At 43.8% G+C, this 10973-nt stretch overlaps 1 protein-coding gene across 6 annotated transcripts in view; it reads left to right on the top strand.

The window, feature by feature from the left end:
- Nucleotides 1-10973, top strand: part of KCTD20 (potassium channel tetramerization domain containing 20) — a 29737-nt gene extending 18764 nt beyond the window's left edge. For 5 of the 6 annotated variants that reach the window (XM_029913247.1, XM_026658962.2, XM_024212205.3 and 2 more), the window contains 7 exons: nucleotides 2056-2258; nucleotides 3687-3960; nucleotides 4752-4854; nucleotides 5310-5430; nucleotides 7780-7977; nucleotides 9896-10006; nucleotides 10304-10973. In XM_029913247.1, the coding sequence (XP_029769107.1) occupies nucleotides 2102-2258; nucleotides 3687-3960; nucleotides 4752-4854; nucleotides 5310-5430; nucleotides 7780-7977; nucleotides 9896-10006; nucleotides 10304-10596 (1257 nt within the window). In that variant the 5' untranslated portion in view covers nucleotides 2056-2101 and the 3' untranslated portion in view covers nucleotides 10597-10973. The remainder of the gene's footprint in view (nucleotides 1-2055; nucleotides 2259-3686; nucleotides 3961-4751; nucleotides 4855-5309; nucleotides 5431-7779; nucleotides 7978-9895; nucleotides 10007-10303) is intronic. The other variant, XM_029913248.1, reaches the window with a different exon arrangement.

The raw sequence follows: 10973 nt of genomic DNA, 5'->3' as shown, positions 1-10973 counted from the left end.
TATGCCCAAATAAATTTGTTAGTCTCTAAGGTGCCACAAGGACTCCTCGTTGTTTTTAGTGTAGGAAAGTTTTTTTTAAAAATAAGGGGGATTTGAAGGATCAAAGGGAGGGCTCCCAAAGCAAAGAGAGGAGAAAGTTGTCTTGTATCAGGCATAGCATGAAAGAAAGTGTCAAAATGAGAATGGGAGAAAGAGGCAAAGGGGAGCAGTTGGGAGAGAGGATACAGCAGGATTGGGTGAAATGAGCACAGATATATGGGTAGAGCTTTAAAGATAATGACAAACAAAGTGAACCTGATATGGAATGAGAAGAAACCAATGACTAGATAGATACAAGGAGTAGGGGTGATGGGCTCAGAATGGTAAAAGTGGAAGAGGGTGACTTTTAGTGTACACGGGAGGGGGGTCGCATTAGTTAAAGCAAGAGCCGATGAAGGCCCGGACCAGGGTTTGGCAAACGTGGGACAGCTCGGCAATAATGCAGGAACACTGTATGCGATACAGTTTTCGGGATAGTTACTGTATGATTGTATTGGGTTAAATATTGGGAGGTTTACTATGCAGCAGCACTGGGTTAAATGAACAGGGTTGGGAAACCAATAGGAAGGCAACACAGTGGTTTGAGATAAGATATCTCCTGGCAAACACTTCCGAGGGGTTAGGAGACCGTGCCTGAGCTATTAACTGTGAAGATCATACCTTCTGGACTCCAGCCAGGTTACAAAGCTTGTTTTGCCAGTGCTGGGAACCAACAGATTAAAAAGACTATAAACAGTTAAAAGGACTCTGTCCAGCAGTCAGTCAGTTGTTTGAGGGCTCTTTGGGGGACAGACTGATACACTGCTGGGGCTGTCTGAGGAAGTTAGGCCTTTTAGGTTCCCTTCGGGGGGGTGGTAACCCTATGGATGAGATAGATGCGTATAGACCATTTATTGTTTTAAAAAACTATTTTTTTCTTGTGTTATGCTTTGTTCGTATAAATAAGATTAAACAATACGTTGGTTAAAGGGCTCACTGACTACTATTTATCACTGGTCACAGACTCCCAAAGGGAAGAACTGCAGGTGTCAAACCCAGTTGGACCTGCTGGCTTAGCATGGTTGATAGCCTGGGCCACAGTACCCTGTGTAAGAGTGGGAGAATTGCGTGACTCCATCCCAGGAGAGGAATGGCACGAGGCTGGTACCCGACGGGTGCACTCAGAGACCAGAGAGAGCACCAAGACACACCTAGCCCTGTGACTGTGAGGCAGAGGTTTAGTAGGAAGGATGGAGAGGAAAGGCTGGATTATTAAAATGTTTTAGCTGAAGAAGCGACAGGTTTAGGTATTGCATCTGAGGGTTGGAAGACCTCATGTGCAAGAAGGTACCAGGGGAAAACAGGGATAAGATGGCGCTACACAAATATTGAGAGGAAATCGTGTGAAGGGGGGGAGAACCTATTCAACACTGAACAAAAATGTAATGGCACTAAGTCTTCAGAGAGTAGCTACTGAAGGAACCTCTAGGGGACACTGTGCTCAGAGGAGGGAGGGTTTGTGGCTGCTAGGACGGAGGGTTTGTTTGAGACTTGCCATCAGTGAATCCCCAATGGTCCTCCCTTTTCTCTCCTTGGAACCCCATTGTTGTCCCTGGTGGCTGCGGTCAGGTGCGCAGGAAGCAGAAACCTCTCTACCTTCTGGTGCTTGGCAGGGATGGGATATGACAGGACTGCGGAGGTGAGAGGGAGCAGGCGTGGGGGGGAGTTGGGACCCTTGCTGATGGTCAAAAAGGTTCATCTAAAAATGGCAAGTTTTGTTTAGATGTAGGACAAGCTTCCTGATGGTAAGTGTAGTTCTACAACAGAACATCTGCCAGGGAAAGTCACTGAGACGTCGGTGAGCCGTTCAAAATGAGTTTAGCTAAAACTCTCCACGGATTAGAGTAGGTCTGAAGTCAGTGGAAAGACACCCATTGACTTGAATGGGCTTTGGATCCAGCCCTAGGTAGAGGGAGTTGAACTCAATGACCTGTGAGGTCTCTTCCAACCCTACTAGCCTATGATCCTCTCTTATAGGACCTCTCTAAGGACCGGCAGTCAGTTTGCGTTACAGAGGCCTAGCATGAATATTAACTGTGCCAGTGGGACTGACCAGTCAAGAAATCAAGAGTCCAATCACCCTGCAGAAAATATAACGCCTCCAGTCCATGATCCAGAAGAAGATAGCCTGGCCCGAGGCAGCCAAACCCCTAGCATTTCTGCAGTGCCCAGGAATGATGGTAAGGATGATGGACACGTTTATTTTGTAACAACATTTAACTAAGGTCCTTTGATTCCTGGGGAAATGTTTCTCAGGATCCAGAAGGCAATTCAGGATACTGAAGGACACATTTTCAGCTGGGCCTCGAAATGGCCTGCACTTGTGAGTGTACAGAATTGATCGTGCACATACATGTGCCCTTACTTAGTTATTTGCACTTGCAAAATCTGTGTTAATCATGTCAGTATGAAAAATGCAGGTTCGCGATGGGGTCTGGGATAGTGTTGTCTTGGAAAGATGATCATGTCTCTTTCCCAAGCAGCTGGGAGGGAATCCACTGGACTCCACTGAAGCAGGCCCCAGTCTTTATCAGCCTATTCCTGGTCATATGTACTTGCCCACTACATATATAATTCATATTAAAAGCTGTTTCTCAGTTAATATTTATCAAGTAATGGACATGATCCAGTGAGGAGATGTGTCCTCATCGCCAAACTTGACTTTAGTGGGAATGGAGGGCACTCGGCATCTCACAAAATCAGGCCCATTCCTTATGTTTGTACCCCAAATATTTGTTACTAATGGTACATGACAGGCCCTATATATTTATACCCAAATGTCTGAGCTCTAATGATTTATTGCTTCAGAAAAACCCTTATTAAATGACGGCTGTCTCTCAGAAAGGAAATAACATATGTGTATTTAATATCTCAGCTTAGAAGCAGCTCTCAATTAAAACTAGACCTATTCTATACCGTTCTTAAAGAAGCCACCCTCGTTTCAAACCTGCCCTTGCAGGGCTGGGCCAGGGTCATGGAGGATTACTTGGAAGCAATGGTACGACGGCCCTTTTACACGCCACAAAATTATAACATTTATATCCAGTTTAAACCCCACATCCATTGAGAGGACCCCTGTAATTGCAGAGTTCACTAGTGCCAACAGCTGGCCTTGTTTAGTTCGCTGGACCTTTACCACACATACCACAGGGGAAGGTAATTAAATGAAACCAGCACAAGAGGCTGCTCAGAAATAAGAATATGATTCTGCTCCATCTTCAGTCCTTTGAGCGGTTGCTTAAGACAGGTATCAGTGTATTTTCTCTCAGCCTCATTTTAATCTTCATGCTCCCATTTTATCCACTTAAACATCCACGTTAAGCGGAGTTCCCTAGAACTGTAGGGAAGTTTGCATCTGAATCTAGATCAGACATCAGGCCCATCTGTAGCATGAAGATGTAGTATGGTGTGACATAGTATCATGTCCTGCAAAATGCTATTCCATATATTGACATCCCTTTTCAACTCCAAGTGTTGATGTCGGTCAGCAGCTCTTCCTTCTTGCATGACCCAAAGCTTTTCTATTTAATTGTTGGGTTTTAATATTAACTGTGCTTATCCAGCAAATAGTGTTTCATTCTCACAATATTTGTTTGTGTTGGGTTTAGATACCGAATTCAGATACGCTTCTCGCCCAGCAACTTCCCAATTCAGTAACATGCTACCCACCCCTGCAGATACAACTGGCACTAATCCCAAAGCTGGGAGTAAAAGACATCTAGACCATTTTATTGCTCAAGAACGAAATGGAAGCAGCGCTATGGGCTCCACCAGTAGTTCACAATCCCAGGCCCCAGAGAAAGTGACTCTTGTTGTAGATGGCACTCGATTTGTGGTGAATCCGCAGATTTTCACCGCTCATCCTGACACCATGCTGGGAAGGTAGGTGATTTCAATAACTTTAAAGATGTTTAAAATGGGACAAACGCTTTCCGAAAGCGACTACAACGCGAGATCTCAGCTCTCATAAGCTAAGTGGGATCAGACTGGTTCAGCACTTGGCTGGGAGACCTTGTAGATTAGAGCCAGCAAGAGGGAAATTGATGATTCGGTAGGTAGTGCTCCCGCCTCTGAGTCAGTCCTGAATCAGCACTGAGTATGGCAGTAGGAAACACTCCACTGGCTCACTTCAGCCCCTGTCTTTCTGCTATTTGTCATGTCTTTCACTCCTCCCCAGTCCTGCTGTGAGTAATTCAGAGGCTTAGTCCCCCAACTGTCCCAGGAGCCTCCTGGAGATCCCTTCCAAACCCGTATAACATATTTTATTATGCAGATAAGTGACCTGATCATAAACTCACTATCTTGATTACTACTAGCCAAAGTATATATACTCATTGCCACTTCACCATCCTTTTTCCACCTCAAGCTGGACCTCAGTGGGAGGGCATTGGTAGCCAAGAAGCATTTATCTGACCCAAGGTTGAATGCCAGCCTTCACAGACAGTGACTGCTACTTCTTCCATACAGTGGAATGGTTCAGTTATGGACACAGAACTCTGCTACAGCAGGGCCTGTTTGAGATCAAATCTCTTAAAGTCACAATAAAATAAAGCATTGAATTTGGGCCTCCAGCTATAATAGAACTGTTTTGGATTGTTTTTAATGTCAGTGCACCATCTGGTCCACATTATGAATGTATTAAATATATTTTTATATGTGTTTTTATGTTTCAGAATGTTTGGAGCAGGTAGAGAATATAATTTCACTCGGCCAAATGAAAAGGGAGAATATGAAATTGCAGAAGGAATTAGCTCCACTGTATTTCACACAGTGCTGGTGAGGGCACATTTTTAGCTATGAAAACCGTTGTTCATCATGTTTGCAAAGCTGTGCTTCCTTCAAAGCAGCCGCATGCCCTTTCAAATTTACGTTCCAGAACTATTTTACATTCGGATTATAAATCTTAATCTCTTCTTTCTTACGTGGCTCAATCTGCCATCTCGGAACTTGTGTTGCCACTTCTTTTCCCTCCCTTTATACCATTTCAGTTTCTGAGCTCTGCCCTCAGTCACCCCATTTCTGCATACATTAATTGCATGAATAATTCCTCTGTTACACGGCGAAGCTGCTTTCTTTTCTTTTTTCTTTTTTTTTTTTTGCTAGCTAACAAAGTTGTTCGTGACTGTCTGCCAGCAGAATGATAAGCTAATTAACAACAATATTTCCAGGTTAGCCTGAGATTTTTTTTAAAAAAAGAAACATCATCTTCCTCCTTAACAATTTATTTACAGGATTATTACAAAACTGGAATCATTAACTGCCCGGATGGAATTTCTATCCCTGATCTCAGAGATACGTGCGATTACCTCTGTATCAACTTTGATTTCAACACAATCAAATGTCAAGACCTAAGTAAGTACGGGGGAGAGAAAATTAGCTAGAAGTTAGGGCTTGATCCTACAAGATGCTGAGCACTTCGGCCCCAATCCAACAAAGCATTTAATCGTCTGATTTACTTTAAGCACTTTTGTCCCATTGACTCCGGTGGCACTACTCGTGCTAAAAACTAAGCATGTGCTTAAGAGCTTTGTTGGACCAGGGCCAGAGTGCTCCGCATCTTGCAAGATCCAAGTTCTTGCTCTTCACTTTGTGTGTGATTGCAAATAATTGCAAGAATGTAAATACTGGAGGGCTATTGCTGGAAATGATGCTGTGATGAGGCAATATTTTTGTGACCCTGGTGTGGGCCTCAGTTTCCCTTATGCATTGCATCATTAGTGGGAGGAGGACTGTTCGCTCTCAGAGCAGGCTGAGACATCTGTATGAATGAAGCCTAGCTGTCTGAGCCTGAATGAGTCATTGAAAGGACTGGCTGACGCTGACCCCATATCTATGGTGAATCTGAGAAGACAATAGCAAATCCAATCACCAGGACATTGACCCCTAGGCCACGTCTACACGAGCGAGTTTACAGCAGCACGGCTGTGCCGCTGTAAAGTCGGTCGCATAGCCGCTCTAAGCCGACAGGAGAGAGCTCTATAAACCTTGAGCAACCTAAGTTTTGCCGGCATACGTAGCCATGACTCTAGTAACCAAGGGCTCAGAGGCAGGTGGATTTCCCTACCTCCCAGCAGGGAAACTGGGCAAACTTCCTCAGCCTGGGAACAAAGGACTGGGAAGATGTGAGGTGGGGGGTAAGAGTGGGCTGCTGGAAGGAGTCTGGGCTCTCACCTGAGACGTCACAAAGGAGGTCGAACTAAGGGCTTGTCTACAGCAGCGCTTTAGTGTAGACTCTACCTACGCCGAGGGGCCGGGTTTTCCTGTTGGCGTTGGTAAGCCACCTTCCCAGGAGGCGGTAGTTAGGTCAACGGAAGAATCCTTCTGTCGACCTAGCGTTGTCTACACTGGGTGTTAGGTTAGCTTAATTGTGCTGCTCAGGGGGGTGGATTTTTCACACCCCTCACTGATGTAGCTGGATTAACCTAACGTTTAGTGTAGACCAGGCCTCAGAGAGTCTCAGAGCTTGAATAATGGGGTTCACTACAGCTTGGCTGAGCTCTGGGCTAACCAGAATGGGCAATGCTTTAACCTTCAGGTCTCTGTGGTAACCTAAAGACTTCCTGTGCTGTGTTCCAATTAACTAACAAACCCGACTGTTGAGTGTCACTGCAAATGCTTGGTGAGGTGCATTAATCCCTGAAGAGCATACAAGTCTCTGCCAGGCGTCTGTCTCTGCTGGACTTGCTGTGAAACAGGAGTGCTGGTGCCCTAGAGGTTCAGTCTAAGGCAGCGGTTGAGATAGCATGACCTACCCTGTGCAGGAAGAGTGAGATCCCTTGGGGTCTGGCAGGCACACTGAAGGGCTTAATCCTACAGACTGTTCAAAACCTGGGGTGCCTACCACTGATCCTGTGGATCTGCGACACATGCATACATTTAAATTCACGATAATCTATTATTCATTCTCTATTATGATTTTACTATATTGATTGGGTCTGGGCTCTTTTAAAAAAAAAAAAAATCATTCCTTGTAATGGCCCTAAAATTTAAATCAACTTTGTATTCTATTTTTGCTGTTGCCAGCATTGTGATCTGGGAAGTGGACTAGAGATACTGTTCGTATGAATGTATGTTTTTAAGGGGGTTGTCAAAGGTTCCCAGGGCCTTGGGATGGGTACTTGTTTGTTGTAGATATAACTATCAATAAAGCATAGGGTTGGGATGTATGTTACATAAAATGGTGAGATGGTGCCGTGGTTAAAGGGATTGGGATTTATGGGCTCTCCCAGTGACTGTGTGTGGACAAGCCATTGAGTCCACGCTTGGGTGCCTAAATCTATGTACAGGTACATAAATAAGTGGCCTGAGTGTAAACAGCTGCCATTGACGTTAGAGATCTGTGCATGCTCAGCACCTCTGAAGATCAGGCCACCTTTATTTAGGGGCCTAATTATAAATTTACAGTAGGAGCCTTGTTTTTGAAACATTTGGCCTTGATTTTTTTTTCTACCCTCAGTTTCCCATCTGTAAAATGGGAACAACACTTTCCTTACTGGGAGGTTATGAGGCTTTATTCATTAATGTTTATAAAGTGCTTTGAGATCATCAGATTGAGTGCTACAGAAAGGCAAGTGGTGGTGGTTTTAAAGCCATCTTACGGAGTCATATCCCCAGAAATGTGTGTTCTAGTTCAGTTTGGTATAAAACACCATGGCAGATCAGTAATGCTTACTTATTTGTACTTGATTTGTCTCCTTTTAGGTGCTTTGTTGCATGAACTCTCTAATGATGGAGCTCACAAGCAGTTTGATAACTACCTGGAAGAGCTTATTCTGCCCATAATGGTGGGCAGTGCCAGGAAAGGAGAACGTGAATGCCACATTGTAGTATTAACAGATGAAGACACAGTGGACTGGGACGAAGACCATCCACCTCCAATGGGAGAGGAATACTCACAAAGTAAGAACTGAGAATTGTTTTTTAAAACCATTTGTTGAATGAGGTAACAGATAGCCAGTCACTGGACGCTTTCTCAGGAGCTCTATTTGATCCTGGGCAAGGACGTTTCCTTCTATTGAAAAGACGATATTGGCTTGATTGTCAGAGGTCCTGAGCACCTGTATCTCCCGCTGGAGTTGTGTGTCTGGTCAACACTTGGGAAGATCAGACCCTAGCTGTTTATTTCAGAATGCTTGATTCACATCAATATCAGATTTAACACAATAAAATAACTTTGTGATTAAATTGTTAAATAACACATCAGATTTAACAAATTATTCTGTTGAGATTTCATTAGTGGGGGAACGGTTTACCACAGAGTGAGAGATTTCATCAAAAACTTGTAAAAATATTTATTTTAAAGCACAATTGTCTCATTAATATCGGCATGGCTAAATGTTTAGTGACAACAGGGTCAGGTAGCACGTTTTTGTACAAGCCATATGGCAGATCTTGATTCCAACCTTTTGCTGTCAGCATCTGTAGGAGTTCTGTGAACATATAGAAAGCAGAATAACCAATGAAGCTTGGTTGTTTGGCTCTGCCATTAGATTTCTGGCTTCCAACAGAGACTTTCATATTGGAGCAAACCTTAAAAAAGAGAACATTTATAGAAAATAATATTATTTCCTCTGTTTTTGTCAGTGGACCCAATCATGTATCCCTCCTTCACTTAAGATTCATATTGATGTTAATGGGAGCTTTGACTGCAGGATTGCTCTCATAAACATTGGCGTTGGAATAAGTGTGTCCTTTCTTACTAGCTTGTCTTCTCCTTGTAGGTGCTAAGGGCCCTCCCACCTCCTAGGATCAGGTCTCTTCTGCTTAATCCCACAGAAAACAATCTTGTTTCTGTGACATTATAGCCTGATAGAAGGGAGCCGGCAGCGTGGGCTCGGGTTTAGAATAATGACTTGAGAACAAAGAGCAGTCTCAGTTAAGAGCAGATGAGCTGCAATGTAGAAAAGAGAAATAATCTGCTTGATAAGAATAACATTCTAATCAGCAATACTAAGGAAGGGTAATTATAAGGTAAATGGATCGAAGTTTAAAGGAAGCTATTGTGTATCTGACCATTTTCCCTAGCGTGGGGATAAAGTCCCTCTTTAGTAATGGAAGTTGCATCATCCTTGCTTGAGATAACATTTTAATCAAACAAAGGCACAAAACATTCATATTTCCCATTTGCAGTTTCCTGGATAGAGCAGACAGACCAGATTTGTTCCGTTTACCAACACTAAAAACTGGCGAATGATCAGTGATATCCAACACCCTATAGTTACAGGGAGAGAGCAGCCGCCAACCAACCATGTTTGAAAATGCGATGGGTTGTTATTGCTTGAGACACACTGCTGCACCCTGATGCAAGAAGATGCTACTTACAGAAAAGGCTTGGGGACAGCTTCACTAGAGAAGATGCAATATTCACTGGGTTTGGAAAATGAATATAACAAACAAACAATGAGAGGATAGAACTAGTGAAAAGATAAGACACACACACACACACACACACTAACTTGCATCCTCTTCTTAATTTGCATTTCCTGTAAAAACTCCTTCTGCACTTTCCCCCCAAAGAGTGAGTTGTATTCATTTTACCCAGCCACTGAATGGTGCAAGTTACATGAATTTACCACTTAGCTGTTTCCAGACCCATTTTTACCCACCCACGTCACCAAGGAATTTGGGCCCTTCCGGTGCCTGATGATAGGTATTAAAAGTAGTTCTGAAACATCAAGGCTGACTTTTCCAGCACCCAGACTGCGAAGGGCTGCCTACAGGCATCACAGGATAAATATCCCAGCCCATACCAATTACACCAAATGCTAGGTGGAGATGCATGTCTTGTAGTGACTAATGAATCACTTTGTTTCTCAAGTTCTTTACAGTTCCAAGCTGTACAGATTCTTCAAGTACATCGAGAACCGCGATGTTGCAAAAACTGTCTTAAAGGAGCGTGGGCTGAAAAATATTCGAATTGGCATTGAAGGTAAATTTTATTTGCTAAACAACAACAGAAACCTTAAATAAAAAGGGAGAACAATTGGTTTGGACACCAACACCACTACTGCCAGAATCTGAAGCTCTGTACTATAGTCCTAGTTCATTTTTACAGGGTCTAAATGTGGAATGAGAGCACTTTTCCACCTAGTGCTAGAGGTGTTGTCCCAGCTCTACCCAGTATTCTTGCCGGGCCATAACTTGTTCTTTAGGGTTCCTTTTGTTTGAGCAGTGCTATGATGCATGCAAGGGGTGGCTTGAAACTGACAGGCTGATTGTGCTTCAGGTTATCCCACATGTAAAGAGAAGGTCAAGAGGAGACCCGGAGGGCGGTCAGAAGTTATATACAACTATGTGCAACGGCCGTTCATCCAGATGTCTTGGGAAAAGGAAGAAGGAAAGAGCCGTCACGTCGACTTCCAGTGTGTTAGAAGCAAATCTCTAACAAACCTGGTGGCAGTAGGCGAGGATGTTTCAGAAGACCAGGAACTTCTGATGCATCATCCACCCCAGGTAGACGAACTCGATAGGTTAAATGCACCATTCTCACAAATGGCTCCTAACGATCTGCCGGATTAGTACGGACTAAGCGGTCTGCGGCTTTCCTGTGTTGGGAAATTTCTCAGCATCGTTTCATCCCAGGACATGGGACACGCTCTCTTGCAAGGTGTTTTATCCTTGTAGTCGCTCTTATTATAGTGGAATATTTCAAGCATGTTAATAATGAGCTCTGGTCCCTAAATCTAACGGTGCAATTGCAAGCACAGTCTCCTTGAGAAGGAAGGGATGGAAGCTCTTCGCAGCCGGAGGCTTTGAGATTTCCCCAGGTGCCTGTGCCCACGTGGACTGGTGGTGGTTGAGCTTTACCTGAACCTGTGAAAGAACAGAAGTGTTTTAAAAAAAATTGTTGTTCAGCGTGAGAAGGGGAATTCCATGAATATTAGCATCAAAAGAGA

Source organism: Terrapene carolina, unplaced genomic scaffold (assembly GCF_002925995.2).
Source record: "Terrapene carolina triunguis isolate 2854851 unplaced genomic scaffold, T_m_triunguis-2.0 Scaffold552, whole genome shotgun sequence".
Taxonomy (NCBI): Eukaryota; Metazoa; Chordata; order Testudines; family Emydidae; genus Terrapene; species Terrapene triunguis.
The sequence above is the reverse complement of the archived record's forward strand: the minus strand, read 5'-3'. Positions and strand labels throughout refer to the sequence as shown.